The sequence below is a fragment of the Mauremys mutica genome, chromosome 8 (genome assembly GCF_020497125.1).
Source record: "Mauremys mutica isolate MM-2020 ecotype Southern chromosome 8, ASM2049712v1, whole genome shotgun sequence".
Taxonomy (NCBI): Eukaryota; Metazoa; Chordata; order Testudines; family Geoemydidae; genus Mauremys; species Mauremys mutica.
The window spans coordinates 33,179,672-33,201,689 of NC_059079.1; the positions used below are offsets into that span (position 1 = coordinate 33,179,672).

General features: G+C 42.6%; 1 protein-coding gene across 12 annotated transcripts in view; it reads right to left on the reverse strand.

Annotated features, from left to right (window-relative positions):
* The window catches only part of TGFBR3 (transforming growth factor beta receptor 3), a 184,620-nt gene that overhangs the window by 150,380 nt on the left and 12,222 nt on the right, over positions 1-22,018 (reverse strand). For 11 of the 12 annotated variants that reach the window (XM_045026571.1, XM_045026568.1, XM_045026563.1 and 8 more), the window contains exon 2: positions 6,393-6,572. In XM_045026571.1, coding sequence (XP_044882506.1) covers positions 6,393-6,453 — 61 coding nt within the window. In that variant the 5' untranslated portion in view covers positions 6,454-6,572. The remainder of the gene's footprint in view (positions 1-6,392; positions 6,573-22,018) is intronic. The other variant, XM_045026560.1, reaches the window with a different exon arrangement.

Here is a 22,018-nt window from a genome sequence, read left to right on the forward strand (position 1 = left end):
CTCACGAAAGCTCATGCTAAAATAAATGTGTTAGTCTTTAAGGTGCCACAAGTACTCCTGTTCTTTTTGCGGATACATACTAACACGGCTGCTATTCTGAAACTTACCGAAGATGGAGTGTCATATCAAATGGGACTTGAGAAAGTAAACTGCAAGCAAGTAAACTGCTACTCAAGCACGAGGTTTAGAAGAACTAATGAAGCAATTAAAAAAAGGGACGTAGAGAACCAATTTAGGAAGCAAAGCAGTTTTTTAGCTAAACTCTTAAAGGGCAGCTTAAACCAGCATACGTGAATAAGTCTAGTGGGAAACCTATAATAAGTCTTAGCTGTCCATTTCTCTCTCCAAACCCAGTCTGTCTTCCTGATCACAAATATGGCAATTTGGCACAGGGGGAGGGCCACTACCAAACACCGAGGAGCCCAGAGGCACTGCATAGGTGCAAGTAACTGTCAGAGCTCCACTGACTTTAATGGAGTTATGACAATTTACACAAGCTGAAAATCTGCCTCACGGCTTCCGAATGGATGTCCCTGGCCTATGCAGATCCATAAGATGTAGGAGACTAAACCTCCTCTTGTTTTGCATCACCCCCCAATTGAACGAGAAAGTGGAAACACCAGGAGGCCAAACTAAAAAAAAAAAAAAAAAGTTTTCTGCCTCCTCACATAAATAACCCCCTTAGTGGGGGATTTGGCCCTTGGGCTTTGCAGCATCTATTCTTTTCTGTTCATCTCTGTTAAGTCATTTCAGCACCATGTACACAATGTGCTCAACTAATAAATATTTGCCAGATAGTAAAAGAAATGTGGTTTAAATCAAAGACTGAAACCAATCACACTGATAACTCAGTGTGAATAGCTGTACTTCTAAAATCTACAAAGCCAAACTTGCTTATGAGGTTATCCAAGATTATGTTGTTTGCACTTCTAATTATTTATGTGAAGTTCCTACAATCCATTCCAGGCTGCTAGATCTTTGTTTATCCTCACTTCAAAGGTTAAATTCTTTTAGACAGCCAGGTAGTTTGGCAGCAACTCACTACTCTGCCTTCAACAAAGGACTCCAGGATTTTCCATGGTGAAAAAAAATTTTTTTTAAATAGAAATCCAGGTTTTCCTCCCAGAACTTTTACCTAAAAGTCAAAGACCATAAACAAAAGATTAAACAAAATTTGTTTGCGAACGAAGTAAGGTGTGATTTTGGAAAGCATCCACAGATGCATCTGGGTAGTAAAAAGGGATCTAGAAATGGGTATATACCCTCTTGGCTATTACATGGATCAACTGCAGTATTTGCAAAATTTATATAACTATCTATGAGCTAGAAAATCAACACATGGAACACATGCAGTTTTATAGCTTAGATCTGAATTAATTTTCCTGCACATCGTGACAGCCTTCTCATTTTTCGTTATTAACCCATACGGCATCTGAGGCACAATTAACACTGGTACCCTTCAGGGCAATAGAAAAAAAATCAGTGGGCATTTAAGCAGAAAGAGCAGAGTCAGTCTATAAGTGCCTCATTTTACCCATATCCAAAATGCAACATTACTGAAAATAAGAGAACAGGTCAGCATCAGCAAGTATGTCAGCAGCACAGAAGTAAATTTAGGCATTGGCTTCACAAAGAGGTGTCCTCTTCTATGCAACTTTACCATTTAAAAACATTAAAGGGGCAGAGAAACTCTAGCTGGGGAAAAAATTCAGTGTGTACCAGATATCTGCTTAGGGAGGTGGTGCCTGACTTATCCTTCACCACAGAGACAAAGGGAAATACTTTTACCAATATTTCTTATTTATACTTCTGCTATCAGGAAACATTTAATATAAAGGACCCAAGCCTGAAAACTCTCTCAGTATAGAGCTCCTACTGATTTCAAGAGCCAGCCTATGCCACTGACATTCTCATAGCTGAGATACATTATGCTTCTCTGCCATGTTGTTCCTTTGGGCACATATCTATGGAAAACCTCTTTCAGCCTTGCCTACAGTTTTTCCAACCAGCACCATAATACCATATCTTTGTTTAAAAAAAACCACCACAATTATTATTTGATATAATAGCTCTAAAAGCTCAGTGCTGCCCCACAGAAAACTCTTAGAAAGCTCTATTTTAAAATATAGTCTACTTCTATATGTCTTTCCCCTTAATTTTAATTATTAATTATTGTAAGGGATATTTGACTAAAAACATTATCTTTGTTTCATAAGAGCATCTGCTCGTGGGTCTCATTTGTAACCTGGAATCAAACTCCTCTGTAAGTGACATAAAAATTAGCTGTTTGGAAATTATCTTGGCACAGATAGATGAATGACTAAAACAGATATGGCTTTAAGGCAAAAAAAGCCACAGGAGCGTGTCAGCATATGCCATGGTCACCATGCCTCAACTGAACACTGACAAATACATAACTGGAACACAGTCTGGCTCACCTGTGTGTTAATATTGTTAAAATAGGTGTTACAGTTCTAAGAATGTGTTTAGACTTTATGGAATGCTTGTGAGTTGCTGCACACCTAATCTCACTTATAACCTCTGCAACATAATATATGACCATGTGCATCGTAAGCCTCTGCAGTTATGGAAATCAGCAGATAGAAGAGAGACATTAATTAGTGTGAAATGCTGGCATACCCTACAAAGAAGACCCACCAAATAGTTCATCTAAGAGGACAAAAAGACTGTGGATTACTCTCCTCCAGTCCCATAGAGAGGAGATGTGCAAATGTATTTCTCCCACCAGCTGAGCTGGTAGTTCAGAAAAGGGAGAAATGGAATAAAAATCCCTGACAAGGAGAAACTCTCTCTATGCTGCTCGGACTCTGGAGGGTAAGGTTTTCTAGGCATAAGACAGACCTCCCCAGTGTTCAGCCTGGGTTAGCCCTAAGGGACATACGGAATTTGCTTATTATAGAAGTTTCTATTACCTTTTGAAACATAAGACTAACTCATTTGAGTGTGTTAACCTGCTTTAACCTCATAAAATAACTCTTATTTCCTTTTCCTAGTGAATAAATCTTTAGATAATTTATTAAAGGACTGGGTACATGCATTTTTTTTAGTGTGATATCTAAGGTGCAACGGACCTGGGAAAAGTGACTATCCTTTGAGACTGGGAGTAACCTGAATATGGTTGTGATTTTTGGCGTAAGGGACTATCTACAACAAAGGCAAGCTTGCCTCGCTGAAAGGTAGATCAGAGTACCTGTGACTCCATAGCTAGGCTGCTAGTGCCTAAGGAGTTTACATTTGATAACTGGTTGGTGAAATTTAAGTATAGGCCTTACAGCCAATTTGGTGTTTGTGCCCTGCTTCTCAACAGTCTGCCCTGAGGTTGGTATTCATGCTCTTGAGCCACTGCAGGACAACTTGATAGAGGGAAACAGATCCCACAAAACCATTTCTAGCCCACCTACTCTCCCGCTCCAGATTCACCCATTTTTGCTCCCTTCTGCCAGTGCAAGTGAAGGAAAGCATCAAGCTCTGAGTAATGTTGTTTTCTTGAAAATATCTTAAGCAAATAGAAACAAGAGAAAAAATAAAACAACAAAGAAGTTTCAAGTTGGACAGATACTCCAAGGTTCCCATGAGGCGTGAATTACTTTTTAATAATGATACTGAGTGTGATATCACTATATTTGATGTAGTGCTCTTCGTTAATATCAGTGTTAGGTGTAGCTTATGCTTGGATTAGTAAATTGCCCCTTCACCAGAAGACATGAAAAGGAACTGCCAATACAATTAAGAAATAAAAATCAACAAGTCAGATTTACATACTGGCACTTTTTTAAAAGTAGGTTTCTTTCTTTTTAGAACAGTTATGATTTCCTCTACTAAGCAGTTATCCTTTTCCCATCCCACACTGGCACTCATATCCTCATCTCCACATGCAAACATGCTCACAGACAGACACACCCCATATTGTGTAAGATTACTTACAACACAATAAGCTCATTGCAGAACCTTAGCATCAAGTACTATTAAATAATCAGAGTTACTAGTACTGACTGGATGCTTACAATGTAGGTCAGCCCTGGACAAAGTCCCTCAAGGTCTGAGGGCATTCTTGAAACAGCATTTTCCATGTAATTGATGAAAGGAAGCCAGATGGCAATGTACTTGATTGCTTAGACATGTCTCTTCCAAAGTTGGTAATCTTTTCCACAATGAGGACATCCCAAATTTAAACAAGTCATCTGTCCAGTCTCCCCACTACCTCATTTTGACTGGCTGCATCTCTGTTTGCCACTCCCCAGTGAACAGTTTTGGACAATATTCTTGCACACGAGGAGAACACAAAGCGAAGGGTGCCTCACTAAGGCGAGACAACTTTAACATACATATCTAAATTTAGTGGACTTTTCAGAGTATCACAGAAAATGCGTGTGTGTGTGTTTATATAGAGACTTGAACCTTCAGATCTTTTTATTGCTGCATTTAGGAGATGTTATAACAAACTAGTTAAAGAGTATTTACATGTGACAAAAGATGGAGCAGATCCAATTCCTGTAAATGGGAATGTATCTCCCTCGTCTATATAACTCCTGCTAACTTTAATGCAATAGTCACCATTAAAAGTTTTTACAACTGTCCTTTAAGATAAACAGTGTTCTCCATATCAAGTACAGGCCCTAATCCTGCAAACATTAAGTCCATACATAACCCCAGCAACCCTACAGCAAGGACTAGAAAAATTTACCCAGGACCTAATAGCCCAAGGATTAAGTCTACTCCCCAGACAGAAAATATACTAGTGCCTGAGCTTTTCCTCTCCTACTCAGTCTTGAGCTGGTCAGATACTCACTCCCACAGGATCTTCAGACCCAAGAACTTTCAAATGACAGAACTCCTCACCCCTAATTAATACTACATATACAGCGCACGCACACAACTCATGTTGTAATTCACTTGTATTATGAGCGCCTAGACGTCTCAACCAGAACTGAGGCCGCATTTACTAGGCGCTGTAAAAAAAAAATACAAAGAGACAGTCTCAAAGACCCTTACTGGTCCCAGCCCTAACCCCAGCTTGGGGATACTTACTGGCTCCAACCCAAAATTCTAGCCTAGGGAGCCTGCCAACTCCAAACCTAACCAAAGCCCTGACTGGCTTATCGGCCCCAACCTCCCCCATCCCACCAACAGATGAATTCATTCTCAGTTTTTACACCAAATCTTTTTTTCAAGTGGCAAGAACATCCTTCCTCCAGAGCACTCTGCTGGGGTGACAAGGTCGTTTTGGCAGGATCCCTCCCACACATGTACTGGGTGACTGACCCTCTGCCCTCTCATCCTGGGATACCTGCAAAGATGGACATGCTGAGAGCACAGCTGCCATACCCATCTGAGAAGTGTGGGTATGTCTTCACTGAGTTTTAGCCCAACCTCTCCCCACCATCCCCACAGAAAAACCTCTAACCAGATTAGGAGGTGCTTTAAGACAGGGCTAGTTTAAATGGATGAGGAGGATCAGTTAGAGCCTGTTTCAACTCAGTCTGGAACCAGCAAATTTTGCAGTCAGGACACAGGCAAAGACAGACAAGTGTTGATAGTTCATAATTCCCCCAATGACCAGTTCTCCTGCAATTGACACAACTGACTGGGAAAGAAACCTAGAACATCACAGTACAGGACAATGGGATATGCCCCCAAACACACACGGGCAAGTGCAGAAACAGTGAGGACAGAGTAACATAGGTAGAGCTTTGCTGAGGGGATGCTTGCAACCGCACTAGGCTAACCTGGTCGCTCAGACTCAGGTGCCAATCAACCAGGTTAACTATCAATGAAGACACACACACACTAACAGTGGAAAAAGCAGTGGACTGTCTCTCTGCAGACTTAGGAAGACATCGATGCACCATTTACAATTAGTCCACGTTTGGAAGGATTTCTTCAAAACCCAGAAGACCAGAAACTTAATTCTTTTTTAAATGAAAGCTTAGATTCTGCAGAAGTTGATGGACTCACCCACACAGATTCCTACTGGCCCTGGACAAGACAATTTTTTGAAGTCTTGGTCATAGGGATTACCATAAATATTGCCACTGACATAATAAATTGGTAAGGCATCTTATAAATGTTATCTATTTAGGATTTCTAACAGAATGATTGCCAGTGAATATTAACTATTTGAAAATAATTTAAAGATTCTAACAGCAACCATAAGTAAGAGGGCTCCGTTATAGAAGCAGAGTTATTTCTCATCAAACACTCAGTACTTTCTGGTATATCACAATCATACATTATTGCTTCATATCTGCAATTAGATTCTACACAAGTCTTACCTGACCTAAATTCTTCTAGCATGAACATTTATTTTTGATCAATAATTCCAAATGCACACAATGAGTTACAATGAACACAATTTACATAATGCCACCTACCTGCAGCTGCTAAACACAAAATCATCAAAGCAAACACTGGAAACACACAACTTGAAGTCATTTTTGCAACACTGGGTCTTCTCAAATCAATTCCTTTTGTAGCTCTTCATGTAGATGTACTTCCTTTGAAATCAGTGATGTATGCTTTGAAATCAAGTCTTCCAGACTTTTAATTATCTACTGAGAGAGAGAGAAAAAAACATTTTAATAGAAATATGTCCTATAGAAATGTCCTCACCTATTTAAAATTATATCTTTTTGCATCATATCTAGCAAAACAGATAGTTCTTAAAGGAGAATTACACAAGTATTTTTTACATTGCTGAATATCCTAAGCAGCAAAAGGGACACTTAGCAAATAACTAATCTTTTCCCCTTTCATTTTCTGTCTTGTCCATCCTCCCAAAATAATCACACCAGCTGTGTCCTGTTCCAAACAGATGTCCCAGAATGCATTCTGGGGGACAGCTAGATTTGGAGTCCTGCTGAAGCCCAGAAGAAGCCCATATGGACTCAGGTAAGTTTATTTTAAGTATGCAAATTTCTTTGGGTCACTGAAGTCAGAAGATATATTACCCAATCTTAAGACTATCATGAGAGGAATTCCCCACACACAGTTTGAGTAACACAGTAACTCTGACATGCATTCCTAAATTGGCACCACAAACACGAAAACCATTTCAAAGACCCTGAAACTAAAACATTTGCTAGAGTAAAACACAAAACCCCTAAACCTACAACTAACTTAATATATTTTATGAGAAAAAATAGAATACCCCTACCCTACACTGGCTCTCCTTCAGGCAGCTAGCTGCCCAGAACAAGAATCTGAAGTCAGCAAACAGGGAACAGGAACGCTGATACCATATTCAGTCAAATAAAGCAAATATATTATATTTCACTACCAGCCTTCTCAAACACAAAATGACAGAAGATGCCTCAGCAACCAACAGATTACTTATACAGCAATGTAAGATCTTAAAAATCACCACCACAAACTGGGTGATAGAACAGAGCTGAGCTGATAGAGAATTCCAAACTGAGGCGAGATTACCACTACTTAAAATGTATTTGCTCACCTTAGACTCAAAATAGTATCAGGCAAACTCAGATACCCCACTATGTGATCTGCACCCTGATCATAGGGTAATAATGGGTGACTCTGTGACCACTGACAGCCTACAAAGGGCAAATGTGGTCCTACATCACCCCTTCCCACAGAGATTCTGTGAGTGGGAAGAAGATTCCAAGAACTTCCTTGCAACATTTCTCCAAAATAATTCTGAAGAGACAGGATTTGCCCCCTGCAGAATAAGATGAAGTTACTCTCTAGCAAAAGCCATCAATGCAGAGATTCCATTCCGCCACACTGACTCTGGTGTGGACCCCAAACAATCCCTCCACTCCCTTTCTGGTTCTGTGATTCCTATAGAGCTAGTAGGGCCTCCACTGATCACAGCTGTCTCACAGATCCCTCCCTGAGAGAGGAAGAGAGAGTTCCCTCCATGCAAATAGAGCTGTATTGAAAGCTGTATTCTAATCATTGCAGGGCTGTTGAGAGGCAAACAATGCAGCACATGGCCCAACAACCTCATACTTAAGTTCCCACTCTCCCCCCCCCTCCCCCACTAGATCTTGACACTGAAAAGACCCCTCTGCAGGGTCCCATAGAATGGAGGAGGAAGAAGACAGTGCAACAGAAGTTCCATTGGCTGTAAAAAAATTCAAACAGGAAATAAGGCATACATTAATGAGAGTCATTAATCATTTGAACAATTTACCAGGGTTCATAGTGGATTTTCCATCACTGACAATTTTTAAATCTAGATTGGCATTTTTCTAAAAATATATGCACTAGAAATTATTTTGAGTAAATGCTATGGCCTATGCTATACTGGAGGTCAGTCTAGACTGTCACAATGGCCCCTTCTGGCCTTAGAATCTATGGGTATGTCTACACTATGAAAATTAGGTCGAATTTATAGAAGTCGATTTTTTAGAAATCAATTTTATACTAAAGACCATTAAGTTGGCGGAGTGCGTCCACAGTACCGAGCCTAGTGTTGACTTTTGGAGCATTGCACTGTCGGTAGCTATCCCACAGTTCCCGCAGTCTCCACCGCCCATTAGAATTCTGAGTTGAGCTCCCAATGTCTGATGGGGCAAAAACAATGTCACGGGTGGTTCTGGGTAAATGTCGTCAGCCCCTCCACCCCGTGAAAGCAACGGCTAAAAATCGTTTCTTGCCTTTTTCCTGGGTTACCCGTGCAGACGACATACCATGGCAAGCATGGAGCCTGCTCAGCTGTCACCTCACTGTCAGCTCACATGTCTCCTCGGTGCTGCCAGACATGGTACTGCATGGCTACACAGCAGCAGCTCATTGCCTTTTGTAAGCAGATGGTGCATTACAACTGGTAGCCATCATCACTGTCTCCTGGGTACTCTTTTAGCCGACCTCGGTGAGGTTGGTCAGGGGCGCCTGGGCAGACATGTGTGCTCCTGGCTGGCCTTGGTGAGGTTGGTTGGAGGCACCTGGACATAAATGGGAGACTACGATGGCCAACAGTCATACTGCATCGTCTTCTGGTGAGCAGCCAGGAGATGAGGATGGCCAGCAATCGTACTGCATCGTCTTCTGGCGAGCAGCCAGGAGATGATAATGGCTAGCAGTCGTACTGCACCATCTGCTACCAGCCTAAGATGTATAAGAGAGATGGAGTGGATCAAAACAATAAAGAGACCAGATTTGTTTTGTATTCATTTGCTCTCCCCGCCCACGGTCAATAGTGGGGGGAGGGATAGCTCAGTGGTTTGAGCATTGGCGTGCTAAACCCAGGGTTTTGAGTTCAATCCTTGAGGGGGCCATTCTGTGTGCCAACCCTGTAAGCCATGTTGTCAGTTTCCCCTCCCTCTGGCAGAGCAACAGCAGACAAATTGTTTCCCACCTTTTTTCAGTGCAGACGCCATAGCACGGCAAGCATGGAGCCTGCTCAGATCGCCACCGCAATTATGAGCACTGTGAACTCCACATGCATTATCCTGCAGTATATGCAGAACCAGAACCTGCAAAAGCAAAACCAGGCAAGGAGGCAACAGCAGCACGATCATGAGAGTGATGAGGACATGGACACAGACTTCTCTCAAAGTACAGGCCCCGGCAATGTGTTAATGGGGCAGGTTAATGGGGCAGGTTCATGCTGTGGAACGCCGATTCTGGGCCCGGGAAACAAACAGACTGGTGGGACCACATAGTGTTGCAGGTCTGGGACGATTCCCAGTGGCTGCGAAACTTTCGCATGCGTAAGGGCACTTTCATGAAACTGTGACTTGCTTTTCCCTGCCCTGAAGCACAAGAATACCAAGATGAGAGCAGCCCTCACAGTTGAGAAGTGAGTGGTGATAGCCAACGCAAAGAGCTGCTGCTATCAAGGGTAGTGACTCTGGGAAATGTGCAGGTCATAGTGGATGGCTTTGCTGCAAATCGATTCCCTAACTGTGGTGGGGCGACAGATGGAACCCATATCCCTATCTTGACACCAGAGCACCAAGCCAGTGAGTACATAAACCGCAAGGGGTACTTTTCAATGGTGCTGCAAGCACTGGTGGATCACAAGGGACATTTCACCGACATCAACGTGGGATGGCCGGGAAAGGTACATGACGCTCGCATCTTCAGGAACGCTGGTCTGTTTCAAAAGCTGCAGGAAGGGACTTTCTTCCCAGACCAGAAAATAACTGTTGGGGACCTTGAAATGTCTACAGTTATCCTTGGGGACCCAGCCTATCCCTTAATGCCATGGCTCATGAAGCCATACACAGGCACCCTGGACAGTAGTGAGGAGCTGTTCAACTATAGACTGAGCAGTGCAGAATGGTGGTAGAAGGTGGATTTGGACGTTTAAAAGCATGCTGGTGCAGTTTACTAACTCAGATAGACCTCAGCGAAACCAATATTCCCATTGTTATTACCGCTTGCTGTGTGCTCCACAATATCTTGGAGAGTAAGGGGGAGAAGTTTATGGCAGGGTGGGAGGTTGAGGCAAATCACGTGGCCGCTGATTACGTGCAGCCAGACACCAGGGCAGAATACAGGGGGGCGTGGTGCGCATCAGAGAAGCTTTGAAAACCAGTTTCATGACTGGCCAGGCTACAGTGTGAAAGTTCTGTTTGCTTCTCCTTGATGAAACCTCACCCGCCTTGGTTCACTCTACTTCCCTGTAAGCTAACCACCCTCCCCTCCCCACTTCGATCACCACTTGTAGAGGCAATAAAGTCATTGTTGCTTCACATTCATGCATTCTTTATTAATTCATCACACAAATAGGGGGATAACTGCCAAGGTAGCCCAGGAGGGGTGGGGGAGGATGGAAGGACAAGGCCACACTGCACTTTAAAACTTATTGAATGCCAGCTTTCTGTTGCTTGGGCAGTCCTCTGGGGTGGAGTGGTTGGGTGCCCGGAGGCCCCCTACCACGTTCTTGGGCATCTGGGTGAGGATGCTATAGAACTTGGGGAAGAAGGCGGTTGGTTACATAGGGGCTGTAGCAGCCATCTGTGCTCAAGCTGCCTTTCCTGAACCTCAACCATACGCTGGAGCATATCAGTTTGTTCCTCCAGTAGCCTCAGCATTGCTTCTTGCCTTCTGTCACCAAGCTGACGCCACCTATCATCTTCAGCCCGCCACCCTGTCCTCATGTTCATATTGTTCTTTCCTGGACTCTGACACTGTCTGCCTCCATGCATTCTGCTGGGCTCTTTCAGTGTGGGAGGACTGCATGAGTTCAAAGAACATTTCATCGCAAGTGTGGTTTTTTTTGCCTTCTAATCTTCACTAGCCTCTGGGAAAGAGAAGATAGTGTGAGCATTGAAACATTTGCAGCTGGTGGAGGAAAAAAGGGAGAGTGGTAGTTAAAAAGACACATTATAGAGAACAATGGGTAGACTTTTACGGTAAACCTTGCTGTTAACATTACATAGCACATGTGCTTTCGGTACAAGGTCGCATTTTGCCTCTTATTGAGGGTATGCCGGTTTGGTGTGAGAGATCTTTCATGCAGGGCCGGGCAACAGAATTTGGCTAGCAGGCAGCCATGGTAAGTAACAGTCTTTTGGCTTCTTAACCTTCATAACATATGGGAATGGTTTCAAACAGCAGTGCCCTCATTTCCCAAACCAAGCAGCCATTGGGTTGGCCATTTAAAAGGAGGAGGGGCTGCGGTTTTCAGGTGCAGCACAAACCCAACTAAACCCCCCACACACAGCCCCAATTCTCTTGGATGATCGCTTCACCCCTCCCCCCACAGCATGGCTAACAGCAGGGAACATTTCTGTTCAGCCACAGGCAAACAGCCCAGCAGGAATGGACACCTCTGAATGTCCCCTTAATAATGTCACCCTATTTCAACCAGGTGACCAGGAATATCATATCACTCTCCTGAGGATAACACAGAGAGATAAAGAACTGATGTTGTTTGAATGCCAGCAAACACCGGGACCATACGCTGCCATGCTTTGTTATGCAATGACAATCATTAAACATGCTTGCTTTTAAACCACGTATAATATTTACACAAAGGTACACTCACCAGAGGTCCCTTCTCCGCCTGGCAGGTCCGGGAGGCAGCCTTGGGTGGGTTTGAGGGGAACTGACTCCAGGTCCAGGGTGAGAAACAGTTCCTGGCTGCCAGGGATAATGGTTTCTCCGCTTCCTTGCTGTGAGCTATCATCTTCCTCATCCCCAAAACCCGCATCCCTGTTGCGTGCTACTCCATTGACGGAATCAAAGCACAGGGGTGGGGTAGTGGTGGCTGCACCACCTAGAATGGCATGCAGCTCATCATAGAAGCGGCATGTCTGGGACTCTGACCCGGAGAGGCCATTTGCCTCTCTGTTTTTTTGGTAGGCTTGCCTCAGCTCCTTAAGTTTCACGCAGCACTGCTGCGGGCCCCTGTTATAGCCTCTGTCCTTCATGCCCTTTGAGATTTTTTCAAATGTTTGGGCATTTCATCTCCCCATACAGCGAACAGATTCCGTACCTCCCATTCGGTCCATGCTGGGGCTCTTGCGATTCTGGGACTCCATCATGGTCACCTCTGCTGATGAGATCTGCACTCACCTGCAGATCGCCACACTGGCCAAACAGGAAATGAGATTCAAAAGTTCACAGGCCTTTTCCTGTCTACGTGGCCAGTGCATCTGAGTTGAGAGCGCTGTCCAGAGCAGTCACAAAGGAGCACTCTGGGATAGCTCCCGGTTACCAATACCGTTGAATTGCATCCACACTACCCCAAATTCAACCCAGCAAGGTTGATTTCAGCACTAATTCCCTCATTGGGGGAGGAGTACAGAAATTGATTTTAACTGCCCTTTAAGTCGAAAATAATGGCTTCATCGTGTGGACGGGTGCAGGGTTAAATCGATCTAATGCTGCTAAATTCGACCTAAACTCGTGTAGACCAGGGCTATGACTATTTGCCCCACCCCCTTCTGCACAAAACAAAGTACATCTGCTCACAGAAGGCTCCTTTTCCACCCTGAGACAATCTAGAGCCTGATTTGGCTACTATAAAACCAGCTCTAAATCAGTGCCCTTCCTTATTGCTGCATCCCCCTCTGCATCAGTGTTGATCTCAGGGCACCGAGCTGGCATGGTTTATAGGAAATCATCATATTTAAGGAGGTAAGATTTCTGGCATGGGTATATTATTCCTGCCATTGTTAATTACAGAATCCTTTTTTTTTGGTCCTAACTGTGGGATAAGAGGTGCCTTCATGCATCATGTATGTTGCATATCTGAACTGACAGCATGCTACATGTATTTGTATCCTCCAAAATATTACACAGATTGGTTGTAATATCCCAAGCTACCAGTGATCTTCCTTAAAAACTATAACCCAGAAAAACTTAATTCCTTCTCAAAAATTGAAAAAAAATTGTGTATATATATATATATACACACACACACACACACATTTTGGGCTTGGCTACACTTGCAGGTGTGCAGCGCTGGGAGTTACAGCTGTCTTCGTACAGCTGTGTAGGGAAAGCGCTGGTGTGTGGCCACACTCACAGCTACCAGCGCTGCAGTGTGGCCACATTTGCAGCGCTGTTGGGAGTGATGCATTATGGGCAGCTATCCCAGCATTCAAGTGGCAGCAACGTGCTTTTCAAAAAAGAGGGAGGTGGGGTGGAGTGTGACAGGGAGCGGGGGAGAGAGAGAGAGTGTGGATTTTTGGAGCCGACACTGTGTATCAGCTCCCTGCCCCCTCATTTACTCTTAACTGCAAACAGCCTGCAGACCAGATAAGCAGCTGCTCCAACGGACTCCCTTTCTCCCTCCCTCCCCCGCAGTTTCTCTCCTCCAGCAAACACTCATCCCCCTGCCTGCCTCATTCACAGCAAGGTAGTGGGTTCTCTCAATTGATTGATCACAGCAAACAGGAGCTGTGTTTGTTTTTTAGATAAGCAGCTCCCAGAGCCCCGAGTTCACAACAAAACAAAGAGAGGCATCATAACAAAACAAGAGAGTAATTTAGTTAAAAGCATTCTGGGATATCTCCTAATACCCTGGAGGCCAATAACAGCGCTGGTTTGTGGCCACACTTTACGAGCAGCGCTGTAGCACCAGCGCTGCAATTGTTATTCCCCAAGCAGACCAGGTGTACAGCCAGCGCTGCAGTCAGGGACTTGCAGCGCTGGATGTGCCTTGCAGGTGTGGACAGTTACTAAGTTGCAGCGCTGGAAAGCCTCCACCAGCGCTGCAACTCTCAAGTGTAGCCAAGCCCAGAGAGAGAGAGAGAGAGGATTGCCAATTCAGGAAAATAATTCTGGAGAAGGATGAATACAGTAGTGGAGACAATAAAAAGCTTAAAGAAAGGAAACCTCCAGAAGATGACTGCTTCCCTGGAGAATTTTATAAGGCTTATAAAAGCTACTGGTCCTGACACTAAATTCCAGTTTCATCCCCCACATACAGTGTAAGAAGCAGTCATAACGTTAATCCTCTAACCCAAGAGAGATCCTAAATTCCATGATAAGTTAAGGCCAACCTTTTGATTTTATTAATCAAAGACAATAAATTGCTGACAAGCATATTGAACAATCACCACAGCAATTTTGACCACAAAAGGACCCGTATCAAGTGGGCTTAATGCCAAAAGGCAAGCCATGAAGAATTTATGTCGGATCTTGAACATCATCTTGGAAGTCAGAGAGAAGCTGAAACCATTTGCTGCTATTTCTCTGGATGCAGAGAAAGCTAAATCAGTTCAATAAAAGTATTTGGTTTCTGACTCAGCTTTTTAGAGTAGTTGCAAAGACAAAATGATCATATACAGTAAATTCAAAGTTTTTAGGCAAAGCTAGTTATAAGAGAACATCAAAATGTGCTGCATGATGTCATATATGCAAATAGTCTATGAATAAACACTCTGAAACTTGAATTTGCTATACATAGCCATTTCATGAACAATGAACAAAAGAAAAACCAGAAAAGAGAGAGACTAGAAACAGAAGAGCTAAACAGAGCATATTCAATAATACATTGAATAAGAAATTCCTAAGCATTGATTAGATCATTCTTTCATTAACATAAGTGTATAATCCAACAATGACCGTTTTTTAAAATATACAGACCCATGCAAAAGTAGCATGCACAGAGAGAGATAGGAGATAAAGCTACAATGGTCATTATTACTTAAGGCCCCCACCCTTCCTTTAATCACAGAGACTACCATGTAGGTTTGTGCAAACGAGTTTTAATTCGGTTTTCATGGCATTCTTGAGGGGGGGAAGGCACACAGTTTTGCCCAATGAAGAGACAAGAAGTTGTACCTCTGCCCCAACCTGCAGATCAACAAAGATTTCTGGGTACCCACTGGAGCTGAGGGGTATCCAACAGAAAGCCCTAAACCTCTACTCTGCTGCTTGATCTCACCAGCTCACAGAGCATGAATTCTGGAGATTACAGCTAAATCGGTCTGAGTTGCACTAAGAACGGGCTCTCAGAGTTGAAGATTTGTTAGAAAATAATTTGTCTCTTTTTCAGATTTACAGAAATAAAGGAGGGTTATGTACAACACATTTTGAGCAACTGAGAGCTAATATGAAATGACTCATAGGCCCAGCCTTAAGATAACTTGACTGCAAATTTCAGGAATCTAATTTAAACTATACCCAATTTCCCACCTACACAGATTTTCGATGTAAAGCAATCCAAGTGTAACAGCACAATTAAGGGCAGTATTGAAATGAAAAATACCAATACCCAGGCATACACTAGGCTACACTCTGGTGAAGTGAAATATACATCTTTAAAAATTACAACAATCTAAAACATTGAAGAAGTTATATAGGACAATGTTGCAAATACATTATCTTTAGCTCAGAGATTCAGGTACATGTTAATGATAAATAGCTTTCAGAGTACCGGTATGTTACATAGGTTAAGGCCATTCACAACTCTTTATGAAAATAATAGGAAGAAGGGAAGAAAAGAAGCTATACAAAGACATTAAACTGACAATATCAGAAGGCTTTTCTACTTTAGACCGTCACATGGATTTCCAGGTGTTTCTAGTTTAACCTGGTTAAAAACAGCTCTGATGCTTACCAAAGAGGTAACTTGGGAGATATTTATGAAAAAATGAAACTATTTTCTGGAAGCACACGCATTTTATGAAAGGGTATCATAAAATGGAGAAATACTTGAAAGGAGTTATACCAGGGATGCATTTGACTCAGTATGTTTAATGAGATTTGGATACACAAATGCTTTTGGAAGTCTGTAACAGATTGTTATTTGTCAATAATCCATATTTGCTATAGAACAGAATGAATATTGAGAAATCATCATTTTAAAATGAGTCCTTTCTGTTTAAACTCTAACACAAAACATAAAGGACTCCAGTTGCAGGTTGAAACCTACTGTCAGCAAAATTAACATGTGAAAGTCTGGTGGTTAGCACAGCACAAAGAACCGACAGCCCACTAAGTGGGAGGGTGACTGCTTTGAATTAAGATGTGAAAAATGTACAGACAAACAGGAACCTAAACTGTACAACTACAGTGGCAAAGTGGAGTTGAGACAAGAGACATTTACAAGAGACTCATCCCCACAAGGGTACACCTGGATAACTACTTTTGTGAGCAAGGTCACAGGAGGGCAAATCAAAACTGTGATAACTGCAGGATCCCAGTGAGGAAGAGTGAGAGAGGATGACATGAAACATCCAAAAGCAGAATTTGCATCTCCAACACTGGCTGCCAAAAAGGGTCTCAGAGACCAACTGGACCACAAAAAAACTATACTGTAGAAAAGCAAAATATGCTATTTTCCTAAAATGACACACAGGGAATACACCTAGATTAGTTAAACAGAGTATAAAACTAGATACATCATACATGCTGTTTACTTGTTTGAATTCAATTGTCTCTGCTTATTCTTAATAAATCTTGTGTTACTTATGAAGATTTCATGCACACCATCCCAGAGATGTGAGACAACCTTCAAGCTATAAGAGAGAGCCAAGGAAGAGCATTTAGAGCCCAGTCCACTGAGGATTTTTCAGTCAAGAAGGCACAGACAAGAGGATCATCTTAATTTAGATCTCTTGCAGTAAGGCCCGTGGTCCTAATGATGAAGAAACGCCTAATGACCACAGATGAGAATCAGGTTTAAGGGGACAAAAAACGATAATCAAGGTGTAATCACCATCTATTCAAGTCAAGAAAAACATTTATTCTACATGTTAATGGAGCTAGAAAGAGGGTCAGGGGAAAACCTATGCAATGATGAAGACTATTATGGGGCAGAGAGACTGAATTAACTGCAGTTTTAATTTGCATCTTAGAAACATTCAGTAAACTTGTGTATTTTGATACATGAAAAATTGAGTCTATGTAACAATACAAGCAGAAAACACAATGTAAAAAAACAAAACAAAAAACAACCATGAAGTTCCTAGATGGTTGTCACTATGCTGAACACTATGGCTGTTCTGAATCACATGGTAACAGCAGGGATAGATCTCAAATCCTCCTCCCTCCAAAAGTACAACTCTCACTACCTCTTGAAGAATTTGTTATCTGCTAGCACAGTCTATGGCAGACAGCAGAGAGAATCTGATGCCACCCTACTAGAACAAAGTGGTAAAAACACATACAAGACAGTTCACTACAATATCTCACCAATTTCTCTACCTTTACATTTGCTTCATATTTGTTTCTTTATAAGTATCTAAAAATCAAATTTCCCCAGAACTTCCAGGCTTCTCACAGGAGAGTCTCTAAAACTATATTCTGCGTCAGCATAAAGACTGTATGAGAAAGTCAGTTTTAATACTAAAACTTGCTCAGGGTTTTCAGAAGTGAAAGCATCCTGCTTCAGATAATGTCCTTACTTAAACATGTCTTTCTCATAGGCAGCTTCCTGTTCTCACTGACAGAGACTGCCAAGCTCTGCATACTGAATACCCAAGCACACTTTTACTTGGTCTACTTCTATATTTTAGCTAAATGACTATTGCATCATATTCCCATTAGCAACTTTTCTCCCTTCTTCTAATTCTACTTCTTCTTCTAATTCTTCAAACTACTTCTCCCTACTACTCCTTCTTCTCTAAGGCCCAGCACAGTAATAAAGATGTCTACATAAGGCCACAGAAAAATTCTGGGGTGCGTCCGTTTCCTATTTTGGACTTGCACTGCATGAGAGCTGGACATACTCATTGTTCAACCAGGTCCTTAATGCTCTAATTTGACCTTTTATGTTTGTTCCTCCCAATGACTTTTCCCCAAATGTCACAATCTGTTTCTTTAATTATATCCTCCCCTCCATATGTATGTCCTGGCTTTGCTTTAAATCCATCCCCTCTATCATCTTCCCCATGTACCCTTTTCCTTCACTGGCTGAAGAATAGCTTCCACTTCCTCTTTCCCTTACCACAACAGGCTTTCTTTCATGCGGTCTCCCTTCCCTGCTCACAAGCTGAGGTTGTTAACCTCAAAAGGTAAAATACCACAGCACAAGACTCTCCCATCATATTGCAACAGCTCATAAACCTTTTGGTTACCAATGTGAGCCAAATCCTATTCACCTTAATCACTGACTTCAATGGGAACTGCTCAGGAGAGGCAAGCAGGATTTGTCCGAGTTGTTTTGCCATAGCAACGGAAACCCAAGTTTCTAGGACATCCAAGAAAGCTCTTCAAGGCCAAAGCTTTTACACTTTTTGTTTGTTTTAAACATGGCAACCATTTTACTTATTTAACCATGCTCCCATTGGTTCTCTATACAATAAAATGTGCATTCCACTGCACAAATAAAAAGCCAATTGTTTAATCAGGTATGCCCAAGCCCAATTTAGATGCTAGATTCAGTTATACAAGCATTCAACGCACAAAGTGAAACATGGTTTTTGAAAGAGAAATATTATAACCCCAATCCTATTAAACATCCATTTTTCAGGATATGTCTTTTTTTAAAACTTGATGACACTTATTCTCTAAATACTGTATGATTTGCATATGTACAGGCTGGAAGGCAGACTAACTGTATTTGCAAATATTATTGTGGGATTCAAAATGCACATCAATCGTTTTCATGTCTACATCCAAGGTATGCACGCAAGTCCCACTGTGCAAAACTTAAACAGTAACTTATTCATAAACTATTAAGGAGACTGATTCTGCTTTATAAACACCAAAGCAGTTTCATTTCCAAGGAATAAGGAGAGTAATAAAACTAAATATCCTGACATATCAAAAGCCCAGGGAAAAAGTTATTCTGATGCCTAGCAGTTCATACGCTGCTGTGCTTGTAATGGGACATTTCAACGAGTCACAGTTAAAGGCTATGGGAACTGGAACAGACCTAAGGGAAGAGGCTTTATGCCACTTAGAAACTGTGCCCCCTCTATTCCAGATTGCTTTTGTTTTAACATTTTGTTTATTTGTACACTAATGTTTTACAATGTGTTCTGTCAAATTACAGGAAGCTACAAAACATGCACAATCGGTCCCTGAAAGAATTAGACAATTTCACCCTTTTTGCTTGAAAGGCCCTGATAGCAGCAAATCACGTGCACCACAGCACGAATATTGCACACATTTGGCACAAAGGTTTGGCTAGGATCGGAGACAGCCATTCTCAATCTACACTCAAGTTTTCCTTCAGCCTACACAGGATTTGCTGTCAATTCACTTTAATTGTTGTGAGTTTACAGCAGAAAAGCAAAATCATTAAACCAGACAATGTGGGAGTTTTGACTGAACCACCACTGCAGGATAGGGCCTGAATGCAAAAGAATAGACTAGAAGAAGAGAAACTATCTTCTTGTAGGTTAGAGATTTTTCCTAGAGAGCAAGCTGGGGGGCCAGCTCTTTCTAGGGTAAGGGCAGGGTTTCTTTGCTATGGGAATTAACGGACAATGCACATGGAACAAGCACTTGAGATGTCTCTCTAAGGGTACGTCCAGACTACCCGCCGAATCGGCGGGTAGCGATCGATTTTGCGGGGATCGATATATCACGTCTCATCTAGACGCGATATATCGATCCCCGAACACGCTCCCGTCGACTCCGGAACTCCACCGGAGCGAGTGGCGGTAGCGGAGTCGACGGGGGAGCCGCGGACGTCGATCCCGAGCGGTGAGGACGGGAGGTAAGTCGGGATAAGATACTTCGACTTCAGCTACGGTATTCCTGTACCGTAGCTGAAGTTGCGTATCTTACCTCGACACTGCCCCCCAGTGTGGACCAGGCCTAAGAGAATCAGGGGGACATGGAGGTAACTCCTTATATTCAGGCATAGGGGGCTCTCTTCAGGTGGAAGTACACATGAGAAAGTCCTCTTAGCAGAAGGAGTACATGAGTGTCTCCTCAAAGGGAAGTAGGACAGAACATGCAGAATGCTCTTTACAATAAGGCAGCAATTCCTGGGGATCATGGAAGTGCATCAGGAGTCTCTACGGAAGGGAGAGTGTATCGCACTGACTATAGAATTTGACAAAACGGCAAATTTTTAAAAAAGGGAGTAGTGGCAGGCACTGCATACATAACCTGTAGTTGTAAGTACTAAATCAGAGCTTTTCTCCTCTGACATGAAGCCTTCAGTGACACCATGGATCACAGCAGCTCTAAAGGAGACCAAGACAGATCTTATGATGGTCTGTGCCTAATGTACTAGACTGTGACTCAACTGATCTAATCACAGCTCTGCCACACATTTTGTGTGGAAAACTGGGTTACTCAATTCTCCCATCTGCAAATGGGGATAATTATAGGTATTCTGACATTACAGTGATAAGGCCATATAAGTATCTAGACCAGTGGTTCCCAAACTTGTTCTGCCGCTTGTTTAGGGAAAGCCCCTGACGGGACGGGACGGTTTGTTTACTTGCCACATCCGCAGGTTCGGACGATCGTGGCTCCCACTGGCCACGGTTCGCTGCTCCAGGCCATTGGGAGCTGCTGGAAGTGGCGGCCAGTACGTCCCTCAGTCCACACCGCTTCCAGCAGCTCCCATTGGCCTGGAGCAGCGAACCGCGGCCAGTGGGAGCCGCGATCGGCCGAACCTGCAGATGTGGCAGGTAAACAAACCGTCCCGTCCCGTCAGGGGCTTTCCTTAAACAAGCGGCAGAACAAGTTTGGGAACCACTGATCTAGACAGATCATATTAACTTATCTCATAGGGTTGTGGTGAGAGTAGTTCTTTTTCAAGCCCGTGAGATGCTCAGATGTTATGGTGATAAATGCAACAGAAAAGACTATGAACAATCATTAACAAAAAATACCGCGGCCCTTATCGTGTAGTAGCATTAGCAAAGTTGTATAGCTGTTTTCTTGTTGACAGTTCAAGTAATAGGAGTGGGTGGAAGGAGAAGCAAAAAAGTCTGATGACAGATTAGATGACAACGTGCCAAAGGCAGCACACGAGCCGATTTTCAGTGGCACTCACGCTGCCCAGATCCTGGCCACCGGTCCGGGGGGCTCTGCATTTTAATTTAATTTAAATAAAGCTTCTTAAAACATTTTAAAAACCTTATTTACTTTACATATAACAATAGTTTACTTGTATATTATAGACTTACACAAAGAGACCTTCTAAAAACATTAAAATGTATTACCAGCACGCGAAACCTTAAAAAAGAGTGAATAAATGAAGACTCGGCACATCACTTCTGAAAGGTTGCCGACCCCTGTATTAGAGTGAGAGTAACATTTTCAAATGTATCAAAGTGACTTAAGGGTCTACGTCCCATTTTCAAAAATAACTTAAGTCTCATTAAAAGTCAGTTAGAGCCTAGGAGGCCAAATTCCATTGCAAGTCAATAAGAGCCGAAGCCATTTTTTAAAATGGGACTTATGCTCCAAACTTAGGGTAAAATTTTCAAAAATGTTTAATAAAAACAAAAAGCAAAACAGTAACTACAGCACAGAGATCTGCAGGACAGACCTAGAAACCATCAAAAAGGCTAGCAGGCTCTAAGGAATAGGTCTATGCAACCTTTCCCCTTCAAAAGTTACGTTTCTTTGGCCTAATCACCTTATTTTTATGATTTCTAATGGAAACAGAATAAGTTTCCTGGCATTAGAGTATTTTACTCTCTACAAATACAATGCT